Genomic DNA, 17,172 nt, shown 5'->3' with positions numbered 1-17,172 from the left:
AGATTGGGCAAAGCGTCTGGCGAGAGTTGGTTTTGGCCGTAGCGTTTTTATAGAAATTATGGCAATTTCCGCACTGAGCGTTGCAGCAGAGACCCCAGGAGGAGCCCGCCTGTGGGATTTCCACACCTGTCCCCGTTAGCTGCCACGGGGACGCCGAGCACGGCGCAGACGGGTGGTGTCCTGGGGGCTGCCACCCCGCTGCGGTGAGAGCAGGGGACAGGGGGCACGGTGATGGGCTGGGACCAGGGCTGGTTGTGGGGCAGAGCTGCTGCAATTTCCCAGAGGGGACCGGAGCCTCCAGCTTCAAAGCCTCGAAGGCTTCTGAAGGGACTGAGCAGGGGTGGGGGATGCAGCTCCACGGGGATGCAGCAGCTCCACAGGGATGTTGTGACCAGGACCACCACTCCATGCCCCAGCGCTGCCCTATAACTGTTGGTGGAAGGAAGGATGGATGGGAGGAGAAACACCACGGGCTGGGAGTACCCTGCAAGGAGCCAGGCAGGAGCAGAGCCCTGCTTCCACCTCCTCCTCCCCATGCAGGGTGGCCCCGGCTGTGGGAAGGGGGATGGCAGGACCGGAGCTTGTTTCCGTCCCCTGTAGGATTGCCACACAGAAATGCACCGGGTGGGTGGAAGTGCTGGGGAGCAGAAAGGATTTATTGTGCAGGACAGCGTGGGCGTGAGAGCAGAAGGAGTCAGCCTCACCCCAGGGCTCGGGAGATACGAGGAGCCCCTCTTTGACCACGGAGCAAACCTCTGTTAACATCCTGACAGCAGATCGTGCCATGCTGTGGCTCATCGCAGCGTGCTGGACCGGCAGCAGGAGCCCTCTCCTGTCCCACTGCCCGTGGTCTTCTCCTGCTGTGGCTGCTCTGCCTCCATCCCAGCCTGTCTCCCTGCCGGGACAGCACGCAGGAGGGTGGCACCTAAAACATGGTGACCCCGTGAAGTCATGGGGGTGGAGGAGGGTCCTGGGCTCCTTGTGGCCACTGCCAGGGCTCTCCTGGCCACTTTTGGATGGAGACGGGAGCTGTCACGGTGGTACAGCCGGTGGATAGGTTACGGGTTTCCTCACCTGTACCCATCCTCATGGGCTGGTTCAGCTGTCCTTGAGCTGGAGGAGGCTCGGTGGCAGTGGGACAGGAGGGTCAGTGTCACCAGGGCTTGCAGAGGTGACGTGCTTTTGGGGTGGAGGACCAGCACCGGTCGAAGGACCCAGAGGCTTCATGTACTGCAGCAAAGTAGATTTGGGTAAAGCCTCCTGGATTGAGGATAGATGAGGAGGAGGAGGTCATGGCACTGCCACAGCTGGGGATGTTGAACAGCTCGGTCCTTTTTTGGGGAAAGAGGGAGAGCCAGTGTCCCCAGTGTGGGGTATTGGGGTGTGGGGGCTCCTTTGCCACGCTCCCACTGGTGCAGATAAACACACCTCACCCCCCGTGCCGAGACGCCTTCCACCCTGCTCCCCCAAAAACTGCCCAAAAAGGATGGTGCTGGGAAAGCTGAGCTGCCCGGACAGAGCTGGGGTGAGGTGAGGCTACCCTGGGGCAGGGAGCAGCGCGCCAGCACCCGGCGCTCCCGTTTGCCCCTTGCTGCAGCTGCCAGCAGCATTTCCCTGAGCTCCCCTGCAGCCTGCCCCCGCCGCAGCCGCTCCGGAGAGCTCGAGCTGAGGACAAGCGGGTGCTTTGCCTGGCAGGCGCTGCCTCGGCAGGCAGAAGCCGCTTGGCTCCTTCCCGAGGAAGCCAGGGCAGCGGAGGATGCTCGCGGCGGTCCCCAGCCGTGGGGATGCGGGGTTGCTAGGAGGCAGGTGAAGGTGACGGGGACAGCGCTGCAGAGCACCGCAGGCCCAGGTACCGCCGCAGCCCTGCTGCGGGGACGGGGATGGGGACAGGAGGGCCCCCGGAGCCCCCGCGCAGAGCAGGCGGCGGCGGCGGAGGGAAGGAGCTGCGGGGGGACCGGTGGAGGATGCGGGAGCTGGCGGCTGGCTCGGCCCTTCGCCGCCACCGCTCCCTGCCGTGAGTAGCCAGAGGGGCGAGGGGCTCCAGCAAGGGCGATGCTGGGGGCCCTGTGTCCTTGGGGTGCTGCCTGCGGCGGGGTGGGGGGGGCGATGCAGCAGCCTCCGGGCTGGTGCCGCTGCTGCCCTTGGGATGCTTTGGCGGCTGCGATGTGTCCTTGGGAAACCGCGCTGGGCCGGCCATGGCGGGGCCGGGGATGAGCCCTCATCCCGAGCTGGGAGCTGGGTCTGACCCAGCAGGGCCTGGCAGCAGCGCAGAGGACACGAGGAGGAGGAGGAGGAGGAAGAGGAGGAGGCGCAGGGAGCCTGCTGGGGGTCTCCGAGCCGCCTTCCCCCTTCTCCTAGATCCGCATGTCCGACCAGAGCAGCAGCGATGATGGGGAGTCCGACCCCCAGCACAGCCTGTCCATGGTCTTCCTCCTTGTCCTCGTCTTCTTCATCATGGGGCTGGTAGGATTCCTGATCTGCCATGTCCTGAAGAAGAAGGGCTACCGCTGCCGGACTTTCCGGGACGAGCTCGACCCAGATAACAAGGACGTGCTGGCGGAGCTCCAGGCCAGTGAGTACGGGCAGCGGGGTGCCGGGGGGCTGCGGCGCTGCCCTTTGGTGCTCCTTAAATTCAACCCTCAGGTATGGGTTGGGGGTGGCTGGGGACCCTGTGGTGGGATGTGGTGCCCACCCTTTTCCCCAGGGCCTGTCCCCACCACGTGCTCGCAGAGTCCGTGCAGCCCCGAGCTGTGCCCCGTGGGCACACGCCAGAGCTTGCGGCTTGAGTTGGCTGGGCATGAAGACACTGTGTGAAGTTTCCAGGTTGGCTTTGCCTGCTGGAGATGCCACAGCCCAGGGAAACATCTCTGCGGGCTTCCAGGAGTGCAGCAGCGGCCACTGACCGTGCTGTGCAGGGCAGCTGCCCACCAGACCTCAGCCAAGTCCCCTGCCCCCTCAAAGCAGGTTGTGATGAATTCTGACGACGGGTGCCACAACAGGGCAGACATCCAGCCAAGTTTCCCCAGCACGCTCCTTTAAGCTTCTAACACTCTAGCTCAGGGACTTTCTCCATCAGAGGTTGTTTCTATGTATTTAGCAAGCCCCCCATGGTTTTCTTGGCTGTGAACCTGTCCCATTTACCCTTGGAGGCCTTTAGCACCGCAGCATCCTGAAGGTGGCAGCCCCAGGGCTGAACTGTCCTCACGAGGAGCCTCCTCTTGGAGCTTGTTCCAAACCTGCTACCCACTCGTGTCCTTGGATGCTACCCAGAAGGAGCAACGTGCCCCCACCTCGCCACACCACTGGCTGCCATTTCAGCCTCCCTCCTTTCCAGGGTGGAGCTCTGAAGTTCCTCAGGTTCCTCCTGCAGCCGTGGGGACTTGCAGCTCCTCGGGACTCTGTCGGCACTCACAGCTCCTGCTGAGCTGGGCCTCCCAGCCCCACGCCCTCAGTGCCATGCTTTCTCCTTTCAGATGAAGAGGAGGAGCTGAACGAGGACACCGTGGAGAAGATCGTGAGATGCATCATCCAAAATGAAGGTGAGCGTTTCCTTGGGCTGGCTCGGAGCCTTGCTGACCGCTTTGGCTGACACGCTGCCTTTTTCCTCTCTCTCCAGCCAATGCAGAGGCCCTCAAGGAGATGCTGGGGGACAATGAAGGGGACATCCCATTGCCAGTGCCCAGGTGAGGGAAGCCAATTCCAGCTTGTGGCTCTTCCACAGTAAGGGAGAAGCAACCGCTGGGCATCACCTGGGTCCTCAGACTCTGCACCCAGCCCCTTCCCATGTCGGCAGCTTGTTACAAAGCATCTTCCCAACAAGAAGTCCCTCTCCCCTGGGACATGGGGGTTGTGAGGACTGCTTCACTTTTTTGCCAACAGAAATATCCTGTTGCCCTCATAGGAGGTCCCCTCAGCAACTGCTGCTTTTCAGGGCTTGCTGCGCTGAGGCTGCACCAGGGTAGGGAAGGCTCCTTCAGATATCACGACCTGTCACATCCTTTTTCTCTTGCAGCCTTTGTCCCCACCGCAACAGCCAGGACGGGGGCCCACCACACCACCACACGGTGCATCTGGGCTCCACGCAGGCCCCCTGCATCCACTGCAGCAAGAGGAAGAGGCACCCGCTGCACCGGCAAGGAAGGTCCAAGGATGGCAAAGGCAGGATGCATCCTGGAGAGACCACCGTCTTCTCAGTGGGCAGGTACTGGAATGAGCCTTGCTCTGATGGAGCAAGCATTACAGAGAGACTTCTCAGTTCCCCTTCCCTACTTACCCTGTGCCAGATATCCCTTGCTCAAGCCACGTGCCACATGCCTCCTGCACCTCCAAATTCCCGTGGTGTGCAGCAGGCCGTGACGCATGGGTGCCTTTCCCCTTCCTTCTCCACAAGGTGACTCAGGCCTAGGTTGCTCTGCTGACTCAGAACCAGGCAGAGTCCCAAATCCATGTCCCTTCAAAGCCTGTTGTCCTACCTACATGTGACTTGGGGTCCTTCTTGCTGTAGGGGCAGTGGCCCCAGGTTTTAGGGATCTGATGAGGAGAGGGAGGAGGTGACACAGGTCCCTGTTGCAAGTTGCCACCATCAGAATGAAAGAGTGGCTATTCTCCTCCAGGTCTTCGCCTGCAATGATGACTGTAATCAGATGCTGTGGGAGGAATATGAGAGCAGGGGAGTGTACTTGACACTTCCCACAAAGAGTCTCCCAGCCCCCATCTGTTCTCACCTCAAGGGACTCCCAGAGCTGCCTGTGGTCTCTGAGCAGTCATCAACCTTTGATACAATCTGCGACCCTGCCCAGGTTGCCCCATTCCCCAGCAGAAAGGTCTGGTCCTGCCATGGTGACGATGAGCCAGATGGGGCATTGGGAGGGGTTGTTTTCACCATCGGAGCCAGAAATCTCAGAAGCGAGGTGAATTGGGAGCTTTATGGGGAGCTGGTAAAGGGGAGGACCTCCCCGTGCCAAGCTCTGGCTGAGATCACCCCTTTCTGCAGGAGGAAAGCTTCTGGCTTCCTCCGGGCTGGTTGCTGCCAGCTGTCCTTGGTGTCAGGGCTGGTGGTTGGTAAGCCAGATCTCTGCACAGCTGTGTGTTCATGGTTAATCTTCCCTGGCTGGAGCCCAGCTCCTTCTGCTCCTCTGTGTCCTTCACCCATGTTCTTCTCAGTCTCCTCTCACTCAGCTCTGTGTGCCTGGAGAAGATGATCCCCTCCTAAACGTGCCTTCCCTCACATCCTTATTTTCTCTCCTTATCCTTGTTAAGTTCCCGTATCACATAAGCCTTTTCCAAGGTTATATGTTAGAAGTTTCCACTTCCTGAATCTCCTTGATATGAGGTCCAACTGCTAAGGGGCCTGTGTGTCTGTGAGGTACAAAACTACCTCCAAATTCTGGCTCGTGTTTCCCAGCTGGCCTCTCTGCTCTTCCAGTTCCCTGATGACTTTTCAGGGAGTGCCCTTGCTGTGTCTTGCTATGAGTATCCTGATTGCACAAGCCACCTTGATTCATGACCACACACAAAAACTCCACTTTAACCTGCTTCTCTTTGCAGCCCTCAGGTCTTGTTCATCCATTTTTGGCTGTCACTTTTGCCTTGGAGACAGAGGCTGGGAGTCTGATCCCCTTTCCTATTAACCAGGTCCGGAGTGGTCGGAGTGGGTCCACAGAGGCTGTCAGGGGCTGGAGCACGCGGTGTGTGAGGAGCTGCTGAGGGAATGGGGTTTGTTTGGCCTGGAGAGGTCTAGCGGGGATCTAATTGCTCTGAAACCACTCAGAGGGGCGAGGGGAGTTTAAGTGAAGATGGAGCTAGACTCCTCTCCGAGATGCACCAAGAAGGGCAAGAGGCAGCAGCTGCAAGTTGTACCTAGAGAAATCTGGATGAGGCACAAAGAGGAAGCATTGCGCCCAGTGAATTGTGCTGCCCTGTGGCCCCAAGCAGCAGGGGGATTGCCATCCTTGGGGATCTCCAAACCCAGCTGGAGAGGTTTTGGAGAGCCCCGAGCAGCCTGACCAAGGGTGGAAGATGGCTCCATCTTGAGCAGAGTGTTGTACCAGAGGCCTTTCCCACCTAAACTGTCCTCTAATTCTGCAGTATTCAGGTTTAAATGATCTGTACTCTCATATTATTGAATAATTTACCATCTATTTTAGGGCTTTCCTAAACCTTTCATCTTTGCCATCACTACCATGCTAATGAGCGGCCACATCAGAGGAGCCTTCCCTCACCACGCACCAACCTGCCAGCGGCAGAGCTCGTCCGCAGCCCATCCACATCTCACAGAGGTCTCATCCCTGGCTCGCTCCACTGCAGCACATCGTGTCCTGTTGGATCACGTGCCCTAGCCGTGCTGACGAGGCAGACACCAAAATGCTCCTGCCCTTCTCCTCGTGATCCGGAGGGAGGTTTTTCTTGTGTCCTCTCCAGCCTGAATCCTGCCTCCTCCTCTGAGTGCCTCCCCGTCTCCTTCAGGCTGACACTGCTCAAAGGTGTTACTGAGAAATGATCCCATCATTTCTGCCTCCTCCTGGTCCCTTTTGGGGACTGGAGCATTCTGTGGCCTTCTCGTATCACCGTGCTGGTGCCCTGCCTCCAGATACCTGGATAGACCTCAAAGGTCACATTTGCTGTGGCTCAGCCCAACCCCAGCAGTCCTCTGGGAACATCATGCTGAGCTGGAGCATTTCCCTTCTCAACCCTCCCAATTTATGAGCAGCGTTTCAAGCTGTGATGCTGAGGAGTCTGTATTGCCTACCCTGGTGATGTTATTTACGGTTCTGGCCACCTGGTGCTCTGGCCATCTGCTGAGGCCTGCACTGCCTCTGTCTGGAGCTCCCCCATGCTTGAAGAGGGCTTAAGAACGACCACTGGGTAACCCAAATATCTTCTTGAAGTCACATTCCTCGTTGCTGTCCTCTGCTTGCTGGCCTGTCCTTCCTTGTTCCTGACACAGGACCACTGGTGGTCTCCTTCACTCACTCGCTCCGGCAGCTCATCCTGGATCTGTTCTTTCTTGGACCTTCCTTCTCAGCGTCCTCCTTTGGGATGACCATTAGCTTTACATTCAGGTCTTGCTCTTCTTTCAGCCCCAGCTGGCAGAGCGGCCCTGCAGCCCCTCACACACATCCCTTCCCCCCTGGGATCAGCCCAAAATGCGCCAAATCCACATCCAAGGCTCTGCACAAGCCCCTCTTTGGCCAGACTGCATCTCAGGGCTGTCACCCGTAGTGCTGCAGGATGACAAACCATCAGGACTGGCACCAATGTCTGTATTGGCCTTTTCATCCTTCTCTTTACCAGCACTTTGTACTGGGTCTGCTTTCCGCAGAAAATTAAGGAAATCTGGGGTGAGGTGGCCAGGGCATGGCTGGGGTGGGTGTCAATGCTGAACAGGTCTGAGGGTTTGGAGATCAGCACGGGTCGGCGACAAAGAGAGAGGATCCCAAGCTGGAGGCAAGCTGGAAATAGTGTTGGGAAGAAAACAGTGAGAGAATGGAGGGAAGAGCTTTTGACCTGCTCGTCCCGTTGCAGGTTTCGTGTCACGCACATCGGGAAGAAGCCCACCTTCCCTGAGCCGCAGGATGGCACCCAGCACGACGGCAGCAGGGAGCCGAGCACGGAGGAGCTGGAGCACAGCAGCGAGCGGCTGCGGAGGGAGCGGGCTCGCAACGGGACTGTCCCCACGGGTGGCCTGGAGAACGGGGCCGTCCAGGGGGGAGCAAAAAGCACGGAGCTGAGCCGCTCCAGCACCCCAGCTCCAAACACGCCCGGCAGCCGGGACGGCAGAGCGGCGGGCAGGGTGGGCAGCTCTCCCGGCAGCACAAGTCACCAGCGGAGGCACCTGAGCCGTCGGGATCTGGGAGGGTCGAGCCCCAGCATCCCGGGGCTGCTGGGGCAGGAAGGAGGGCAGAGGGGCAGCATCTGCCAGGAGGAGGCCGGACTGGGGTCAGCAGATGAGGTGTCGGATATTCACGGGAGCCTGAGCCTACACGAAGGGGCGGAGGAGCTGGGAAGGGAGGAGAGCAGCAGAAGACAGCCCGCAGTGGAGGCCATGGGGCAACAGGTGGGTTCCTCCTCTTCCTCGTCCCCCGGTGGTCGTCTGGGTTGGAGGGGCTGATCCAAATTGAAATCCACCCTCTTTCAGTTTAAAACCATTGCCCCTCATCCCGTCACTACAAGCCCTAGGACAAGGTCTTCCTCCATCTTTCTTGTGAGCCCCTTCATACATGGGAAGGCCACAACGAGGTCTCCTGGGGGCTCCTCTTTTCCACACAGCAGTGTGAGCCCCACTGCAGGGACCAAGGAGCTGGGGCTGGCTGCGGTGTGGGACCTGCTCCATGTCCCACACACCCTGCTCCCTTTCCCTAGCTGGATTTTCCCATCCTTTTTCTAATGCCTAATGGCAAAGAGGGGTGCTCTCGTTCCACGGACACCCTCTGAGTGCTTCTAATGGGATGGGTCTGAGGAGACGTGACTTCTCCCTGGGAAGTCACCTTCTCCTCTGCACAGGGCTTATTCTCCTCTGGAGCTCACCACAGCCAGCAGCGTGCAGGCAGGGCAAGATGCCCCCAAGAGCCCTTCTGGCCTTGAAGCCTGGGAAGGGGTGAAGCCACCTGGCTGAGGCTTGGTTGTTCTTCCCACCTTGGTGCTTGGAGCAGGGAGCAGCACCTGGGCAGCTCCCAGCCTCCCCACCTGACACCATGCTGGAGCTGCTAGTGAGCTCTGGGCAACACCGGTGAAGAGATGGGGTGCTTGGACCCCAGTGGGCTAGCCCGCTCCCCGTTGCTGCCTCCAGGCTCTTACCTGCTAGAGGAGGAGGGAAACAAAGGGTTTGGGGAAAGAACCTGTGCGTCTCAGTGCTGGGGACTTGTCCCAGGGCTGGGAGTCTGCTTGAAGGAAGGAGGATGGACGTGAATGTGGAAAGGCCCTTAGGATGGGCTGGTGGGCTGCAGCCTTCCTTCAGAGGCCTCTCCAGAGGACTGCAGAGGCAGCAGGAGGTCCTTCTTCCTCCAGTGGCCCAGCATGCAGCCCTTTCCTTCTGCTCATCTTCCCTTTGGTTCACCGTTGAGGAGAGCAGGGAAGGGGCAGGGTGGACAAAGCAGAAGGTTGAGATGTGGGGCAGGAGAAGCACGAACAGCCCTGGGCACAGCCAAGCACCCAGCCCTGGGGCCACTCCACTGGGCTTTGTGGTGTTGCTTTGGCACGATCAGGGACACGGGGCCACAGGGAGGACAGCGATGGGACGTCAATGAGATGTTGGCCACCAAGCTCTGGAGCTGCTCAGCAGCTACCCTGTCCCTTAGATCCCTGCCAGGGCCACCTGAGGGCTGTCATCTGCTGCCTGGCACGTCCTGCAGGCAGCAGAAGGGCAGAGAAATGGGGATGGGGCTGTAAGTCAGCGGGGTCACAGCCACCAGGTCCTGGGTCCCCCAGGTCCCCCCAGGAGCACTGCCTCACGCCTGCATCTCTCCCCCTCCTGCAGGAGCCCAGCACCATGGTACAGGACCGAGGAGCCACCGTGTGACGTGAGTGCTCGTCCCCAGCCCCAAGTCCAGGTCCTGGGGTGGGGCAGGGGGGCACGGCTGCAGAGAGGGGCCGAGCGGTGCAGAGCGCCCATCGACCTGCGGGGGGTACCCGGCTGGCCACCGCCGGTGGCCGTGGGCCAGCCCCATCCCACTTCTCTCTCCCCGCAGCTCCTCTCCACTCCCGGCCACAGCAGCCGACGGAAGGGACGGGGCCCCCCGGCCCCACACCGGGCTGGGGGCTCTGCCGCGGGGGGCAGCCGGCCCTGGCCCCAGCCCCAGCCTGGGCGAGCAGCTTGGCATGGCCAGAGCGACGCGCGGACATTACAGACCTCATCCCATCAGCAATAGTTACCCTACTCCCACCCACCACCAACACCCCCCACCCCGGGGGTCCCCCCAGCCTGGCACAAGTGGGGATTCCCCCTCCCCCAGCACCCCGCTGCCACCCGGTCCCCGCACCCCCCAGAAGGATGCTGTAGGGATGCTGCAGGGGCAGTGGCACCAGCTCGAGCCCCCCGCATCCCCCAACTCACCGCAGAGCACAGCCCCGGCGGTGCCACCGAGCAGGACGCGGCGCAGCACCCGCCGGCACGAAGCCCCCAGCGCCACTGGGGAGGGACTGCGCAGCACCCGGGGGACGCTGATGGAGATGGGAGCCTCCAGCCCTGCCCTGGCACAGGGCAACCCGGCCCCCAAGGCGAGCTTTGGTGTTAAAGTGCACTGTAAATAGACGAGCTAAAACCATTAAAGCTGCTGAACACAGTGGTGGAGCGAACTGGTTTTATTGGGGCACGGCCACCCCCTGCCCGCAGCGAACACGGTGCGGTGCCCAGCACGAGGAGGGGCAGAGGGGCCTGGGGAAGTAATGCTGTGGGCGAGGGGCAGGGGCACGGCTGCCCGGTGCCATACAGGGGTGCAGGAGCACCCTGCAAGCAGCACTGGGCAGGATGCGGCCCCCAGAGAGACCAGCTCGGGGAACAGCGGGGTGCAGGGCAGGTCCTGCTCCCCTCCACACCACCTCCTGCCCCAGGGGAGCAGCCCGAGGGTGGGGGGCACGTTTCGCTCAGGTGAAGATTGTGCAGCCCGGGGAGGGCCAGGGACACCCCCAGGGTCAGCTGAAGTCCAGCTCGGGCTCGGGGGCTCTGCCGGGCGGTGGGGGAGGCGCACGGAGCTGCCAGGAGAGGAGAGGAGATGCCCACAGACTGAGGCTGGGGGCTCCCCATTGCCCTGACCCACAGTACAGAGGCTGTGGGGATGCACAACCCCTTTGTGGGGACCCGGGACAGGATTTGGGGAGGAGATCATCGCAGTGAAGGGGCACTTACCGGACGGATGCGGGTGGCCGACAGGTCCGGAGAGCTCTGCCCGCTGCCCGTGCCCTCCTGCCTGCCAGCTGGACCCACGCAGGAGCTCAGACACGCTGTGTGGGCCCTCCCAGACACCCCTCAACCCCCAGCACTCACCTCCCAGCAGAGTTTCGGGAGATGGGTTGGAGCCCAGGCTGGTGCCAGGCACGAGGCCGGGTGGGGAAAAGGGCGGCGGGGACGGCGAGGGCAGCTCCTGCGAGCACAGAGCCAAGTGTTGGAGCAGGGCTGGCAGCACCGGGACCCCCCTGCAGCCATGGCCACTGTCACCAACCTGCCCAGCTGTCCCCCGAGCCCCGGTGAGCTCCTCCACCACCAGCGAGGGGAAGACGCCGACACGGCCGTCGAAGTCCCCCGTCCAGAAGCCGTCGTCCACCTCGTCCTCGGCGCGGGGCAGCACGCGGATGATGGCACCCTCGGGGAAGCTCAGCTCCTCGGGGCTCTGCCCCTCGTAGTCGTAGAGGGCTCTCACCAGCCAGGCTGCGGGGAGGGGGCTCAGCACCATGGGACGAGGTGCCACAGCCCCATCCCGGGGTGATGATGCCCCACACACCCACCTCCGGGCTCCAGGACCAGCTCCGCAGTCATGATGCTGGAGAGCTGCCGCTGCAGGGCGGCCCCCGAGGGGCCCACGACACCGGTCCCAGTGGCCAAACTCGGCTCGCTGCCCACACAGCCCAGGGACAGCAGGTACTTCTCGGGGACGTAGCCGATCTGGCCTGCCTTGTTCCGAGCCTGGTGGGGCAGAAGCCACGCTACCATCCCAGTGACATGATGGCATTCGGGTCCCCCTGGCACAGAACCCTCCAAAACTGCCCCCAGCTTTGGGATGAGCCCGAGGGCAGACCCCGGTCCACTCCGGCTGCCCACACCCACCTTCACCCACTCCTCCATGTCACCATCCTCGATGACCTCCAGCTCCTCTCCCTGCGCGATGGACAGCTCATCCGCCTGGCGGCCCTGCGGGGGACAGGGGACAGCGTGTCACAGCCAGGATAGGGGACAAAGTGTCACAGCCAGGCTGGCTGTGCCATCCCCATGCGGGCAGGGCACCCGTTGCTTTACCTGGTACCCAAAGATGACCCGGCAGGTGTAGGGGTAGGTGCGGGCGGCGTGGCTGGGCTCAGCATCCTCGAACGTCTCGTCGCTGTCGTAGTCATCGAACTCAGCAGGGTCCAGCCCCGCGGGCTCCTCCTCGCCTGGCCGGGTGCTGCTGGGGGTCCGTGGGTGCTCCTCGCCCGCCCTCACAGCCCCAGCCAGCCAGGCGTCCACATCCAGCCCCGCTGCACGCAGCAGGGCCAGCCGAGCCTCTGCCTTCGCCTTGCCGACCTGATGCACGGACCAGGAGGGGATAATGGCACGGACAGGGCAGGGATGGGGAGGGATGTTTTCAAGGGATAAGGTGACCGCTGTGGGGTGGGGGACAGCCAAGCCCCATCCCCAAGCACCCGGCCCCCAGCATGGCTGTTACGTGGCACAGCATCCCAGCACCGTGCTGCCACTGCAGCTCCATGTCCCTGTATCCCCCGTTCCCAAAACCCCTCGGGGCTGACAAACCTCGAGGCCACCCCGAGCACGTTCGGGACCCACCTCTGCCTTCCGGATATTTTCTCGCACCTCCTCCATCTGCCGCTCGACAGTGGCCACCTCCGCCTCGGAGACCTGCTGCCTCCTGGCCTCCAGCCTCTGCAGCACCTGGGGCAGGTCGGGACGGGGGGCGGTGGGATGGGGCTGCGGCTGCTGCCCCTCCTTGAGACCCCCAGGAGGGACGGCCTCGGCCGCTCACCCACCTCCTCGCCGTGTGCTTTGTTCTTGCTGTCCCGGGTCACCCGCGTGGCCCAGCGCCGGGCCTCCTTCTCCAGGCTGGCCCCGCCGTCCTCCGGCTCCAGCAGGGACACCTGGGCGAGGACAGGGTGGCTGGGAAGGGTCTGGGTGTGCGGCCTGCCCGTGTTGTACTGCCCCCCAAACCTACTTCAGGGATGCCGGTGAGCTGGAAACGCTGCTCGGGTGCCAGCGTGAAGGCGGCGTGGTCCTGCAGGAAGAGGAGCAGGTCCTGCTCCCGGCACACCTGCGGCGGGGAGAAGCAGGGGGCTGGGGGAGGGATGCTCACCCGTCCCCACCTGCCAGCCATCGGGGACCCGGGGACGGGTGGCGTTACCCGCGTGGCCGCCTCCGAAACGCTCTGGAACCACTCCTGCGTGGCCCTGCAGGTCTCCACCTCCGCCTGGCCCGCCGTGCTCAAGTGGTCCCGCAGCCGCTCGTAGAGGTCGCCGTCCAGGGCCTGCGGAAAGACAGTGGCAGACCCCCACACGGCCCCCGTGTCCCCTCAGGGACAGGGCAGGGGACCACGCTGACAGCACAGGGACCTGTCCCAGCCCTGCGAGACCCCCGCCGTGCCCTGCCCAGGGGCTGTGTCCCCCCAGAGCTCCCACCTGCATGACGGCGGGCAGCTCCACGCGGTAGTAGTGGTCCAGGTGGGCATTGGCGGACACCAGCGTCAGGACGTACTCGTTCTGCACGCCCACCAGCTGCCTCGAGTACTCGGCCAGCTGCGCGGAGAACTGGGGGACGGGGGACAGCGAGGGGTGGTGACGAGGTGGGGGACACCGCCCCGTGCCACCCCCGTGCCCGGGCACCTCGCCGTCCCCGCGCTGCCCACCTTGGCGCTGAGTTTCTGCAGGCTGGCCTTGGTGTGGAAAATCCTCCGGTCGCTCTTGCGGAGCCTGGGGAGGACGGGGACAGCGTGACCCCCCCCCTTCATGTCCCCACCACTCCCGCTGCAGCCCCTGTCCCCTCCTCACCGTGCCTCCACGTCGGCCGCCTTGTCCTTGGCCACCTCGCTGCTGCGCTGGAGGTGGGTGAACTCCTTCTTCGCCTTGTCCAGCTCCTTCACCGTCTCCAGCAGCTCTGCCTGCGCCTTCTGCAGCTGCTCGATGCTCTGGGAGGGGGACGTCAGCCCTGGGACACATCCCCACTGCCCTTACCCTGTCCCGGGGTGGGGACGTGCCCTCAGCCCGTACCTTTTTGAGCATCCTCTCCTTGGACAGGCGGGCGGTCTTGGCGGCCTCGGTGGCGAGGCTGCGGTAGCTCTCGGAGGCGTTGACGCGGGCCTGCCCGGCGTACGTGGTGCCCTCGATGATGCCCTTCCAGACAGTGAGGACGCCCCTGCAGGGATGAGGGCAGGGGATCAGCCACACCGTGGGGCTCCTGTGCTTCTGGGGATGCCCAAAAAACAGCAAAACCAGCCCCTGCCATCCCCGCTGAGCCGCGTACCGCATCCATGGGGACATCCCACCCACGGCTGCATCCCTGAGGCACCCAAATCCTGGCCAGCATTTGCCATCTCCAATCCGGGAGGGCCATGTATCAACCCCTGCCCCTTGTCCCCATCCCCCTGTAGCTCACCTGGAGTCACCGGCATCGCTGCGGCCCCGCTGCCAGTCCCTCTTCACGAACTGGCTGGCCAGCCTCTGCAGGGCCTGCGGACAGACCCGCTGTCACTGCTGCTCCCTCGCTGGGCACCCCGGCACCCTGCCACCCACCCCGGGGGTGAGAGCAGGTCCCTGGGGCTGGCTGCCCACCCTGTGGGTGTCCCCGGGGGGCCAGGCTGGGGGCAGAAGGCAGCCCGTGCAGGGAAAGGAGGCAAAGGCTGGCCCCAAGGCAGCACCAGGGTGTGCGGAGGGTAAAGGAAAGCCCCCAAGGTGGTGGCTTTCAGGAACAAGGAGCAAGGACCAGGAAGGGGACATCGGTGAGGGATGCTAGCTGCGAAGGCAGAGTAGAGGAGCCCCAACAAAGCCAAGCACAGAGCGATTTGAGCCCCGCGGGGGGACATGGGGACAGTCCCCGCGGGGTGCTGCACCCACCGGAGAGTCCACCGAGAGCACAGAGCAGGCGAGCGGCCGGGAAAGCAGCGGGGCAGCAGCAGGAGGGAGGCAGGAGGTGCAGCACAGCGGGGGGACGAGACCCCCTGGAGCCCCTTGGGTGCTGCTGGGGGAGAGAAGAGGGGGTCAGGGAGGTTGGAGGGTCAGGGAGGTCACGGGGTCAGAGGGGTCAGGGAGGTCAGAGGGGTCAGGGCAGGGGGTGCCAGGCGTGGTGGCACTGCCACAACCTTAGGGGCTGTGGCAGAGGGGACACGAGGTGAGGGTCGCGGGGTGCCGGCTGTGCACAGCGCGACCCCGAGGGACACAGCGGGGCCGTGCTGCGGTGCTGGAGCCCCGCGATGACCCAGCACAGGCCGGGCCGGGCCGCCACCCCCCCCTCCCCGTGCCCATCCCCGCAGGGCCGCGCACCCCGGGGAGGCACCGGGAGCCCCCCCGAGGGGCCGGGGCCGTTCCCGACAGCCCGGCCCCGTCCTCACCTGCCCGTACTCCCGCTCGATGGCAGCGCGCTGCTTGCTGTACGACCTGCGGGAGAAGCAGGGGGGCAGCGGGGCTGGTGGCAGACCCCGGCACCCCCCCGGTACCCCTCCGGTACCCTCCCGGTACCCCCCGTCCCCCCGGTACCTGATGTCCTCCAGCAGCTCGGCGTCCCGCTGCTGCTTGCCCTGCAGCCCGCAGAGCTGCTCGAGGAAGTGCAGCTTCACCTCCTGGCTCAGCTTACCCTGCGGGCACGGCACGGCTCGGCTCAGCCCCGGGGCACGCCACGGACCCCCCGTCCCCATCCCCATCCCCATCCCCATCCCCATCCCCATCCCCATCCCCATCCCCTCCCCGGCCCCGCGCCCACCTTGCGCGGCGGCGGCTGCATCCCCGCGGCACCCCCCGGTACCCCCGGACCCGACCCCCGCGGCTGCCGGGCCCGGAACTGCGGCCCCGCCCCGCCCCCGGAAAGCCCCGCCCCCTCCGCAACAAGCCCCGCCCCCCTCCGCACCAGACCACGCCCCCTATGAGTTAGACACCGCCCCCTCCGCGTTAGACACCGCCCCCCTCCGCAATAGGCCACGCCCCCTATGCGTTAGGCCACGCCCCCTCGCGTTAGGCACCGCCCCTCCTCAATAGGCCACGCCCCCCCCGCGCGCGTTCGGCACCGCCCACACAGCCACACCCCCCCATGAAGCCCCGCCCACTCGGTATGTTCCCCGCCCGATAAGCCCCGCCCACCGGGGTAAGCTCCGCCCCCTGTGCTGTCACCTCCCCCCCACACCCAATGCGGGCATGGGGAGGTTGGGGGGACATGGGGACACCGAGATAGGGACATGGGGACAGAGGTCGGGGGAAAAAGGGTGAAAAAGGGGGATGGGGACACTGAGATGGGGACATGGGGACAATGGGACATGGAGACAATGGGACAGTGGGACATGGGGACAAGGGGACACGGGGACAGGGGACACAGGAACATGGGAACACCAAAATAGGGACACGGGGACAGGGACAGGGGGATGTGGGGACACAGGGATAGAGGACGGGGGGACACAGACAGTGGGACATGGGGATATGGGGACAAAGGGACATGGGGATGGGGAGACATGGGGACAGGGGGACAGTGGGACATGGAGACACCGAGGTTTGGACACAGGGGCACAGGGACAGGGGACAAAGAGACATTGGGACAGGGGGCACGGGGACAGAGAGATGGGGACATGGGGACACAGGGACAGGGGGACACAGGGACATGTGGGGTGCGGGGACATGTGGGGTGTGGGGACACTGCCACCCCTTGCAGCAAGGGTGCCGGGACCCTGGCCCAGCCAGCCCCTGCTGCAGGGACACGGGTGGGGGGGACAGTGCCATGAGGGTCCCCTCAACCCTCACCCCCCTGTCCTGTCCCCATGTCCCCCTGTCCCCATTGCCCCTCTCTTCTCTTTCTGCTGGCCCTTTCGTCCCGTGCTCTGTCCCTGGGGGGCTCCCTGCCATCCCTGTTGCCCCCTCAGGGAATTTTGGGGGGCATTTTGTCCCTTTGCCCAGTGACGCTTTGCTCTGTGCCGTGTCACCAGCTGTCACCAGCTGCGGGGTGACATGGGGAGCCAGGGCAATGTCCCAGGGGCCACACAGCACCGGGCTGGGCGCAGGAAGGGGATGGCAGGATATCCCACTGGCGGTGTGGAACAGGCTCATCCGAAGCCACCAGACCCGGGGACATCTGTTCCCAGCATGTCCCTGCGCCACTGGCGAACGTCGCGTGTCACCTCCCTGCTGCGGTTTGCAAATCGTCTCCCCCGCAGCCACCAGTGCCTGCTTCCTCCTCCCCAGCCCGTCCATGCAGGAGGCTGGGAACCCCCCTGTCCCCCACAGCCGGTGACATCCCCGGGGGGGGGGGGTCACCCCCCGTCCCCAGGAGTCACCCCCGGCCAC

The 17,172-nt window shown here is 63.9% G+C and overlaps 2 protein-coding genes across 2 annotated transcripts; one reads left to right on the top strand and one right to left on the bottom strand.

Annotated features, from left to right (window-relative positions):
• Positions 1-2,364: 2,364 nt before the first annotated feature.
• RELL2 (RELT like 2) lies at positions 2,365-9,517 on the top strand (the record flags this gene model as incomplete). Its single annotated transcript, XM_084295321.1, has 6 exons — positions 2,365-2,572; positions 3,474-3,539; positions 3,617-3,683; positions 4,013-4,201; positions 7,525-8,056; positions 9,476-9,517. 6 exons carry the CDS (start codon positions 2,365-2,367, stop codon positions 9,515-9,517), a joined length of 1,104 nt encoding a protein of 367 aa, XP_084151447.1.
• Positions 9,518-10,487: 970 nt separating this feature from the next.
• FCHSD1 (FCH and double SH3 domains 1) lies at positions 10,488-15,674 on the bottom strand. Its single transcript, XM_084295325.1, has 19 exons — positions 15,608-15,674; positions 15,385-15,482; positions 15,240-15,285; positions 14,288-14,361; positions 13,903-14,047; positions 13,684-13,820; positions 13,542-13,605; positions 13,315-13,443; positions 13,041-13,163; positions 12,855-12,950; positions 12,673-12,780; positions 12,473-12,577; positions 11,948-12,211; positions 11,759-11,842; positions 11,440-11,617; positions 11,157-11,362; positions 10,982-11,078; positions 10,844-10,911; positions 10,488-10,689 (listed from the first exon to the last, which is right to left on the bottom strand). The coding sequence occupies exons 1-19, from the start codon at positions 15,626-15,628 to the stop codon at positions 10,630-10,632; spliced, it is 2,103 nt and encodes a 700-aa protein (XP_084151451.1). The 5' UTR covers positions 15,629-15,674; the 3' UTR covers positions 10,488-10,629.
• Positions 15,675-17,172: the final 1,498 nt, after the last annotated feature.

Source organism: Netta rufina, assembly GCF_964035555.1.
Source record: "Netta rufina genome assembly, chromosome: 14".
Classification (NCBI taxonomy): Eukaryota; Metazoa; Chordata; class Aves; order Anseriformes; family Anatidae; genus Netta; species Netta rufina.
The sequence above is the reverse complement of the archived record's forward strand: the minus strand, read 5'-3'. Positions and strand labels throughout refer to the sequence as shown.

Bases quoted from the DNA above. Each gene is read 5' to 3' on its own strand.
- FCHSD1 (XM_084295325.1), bottom strand. From the start codon at position 15,628: ATGCAGCCGCCGCCGCGCAAG. The intron at 13,606-13,683 runs GTGAGGAGGGGA...CGTCCTCCCCAG, and splicing joins GCGGCCGACGTGGAGGCACG to GCTCCGCAAGAGCGACCGGA. The intron at 13,444-13,541 runs GTGGGCAGCGCG...CCCGTCCCCCAG, and splicing joins TGCAGAAACTCAGCGCCAAG to TTCTCCGCGCAGCTGGCCGA.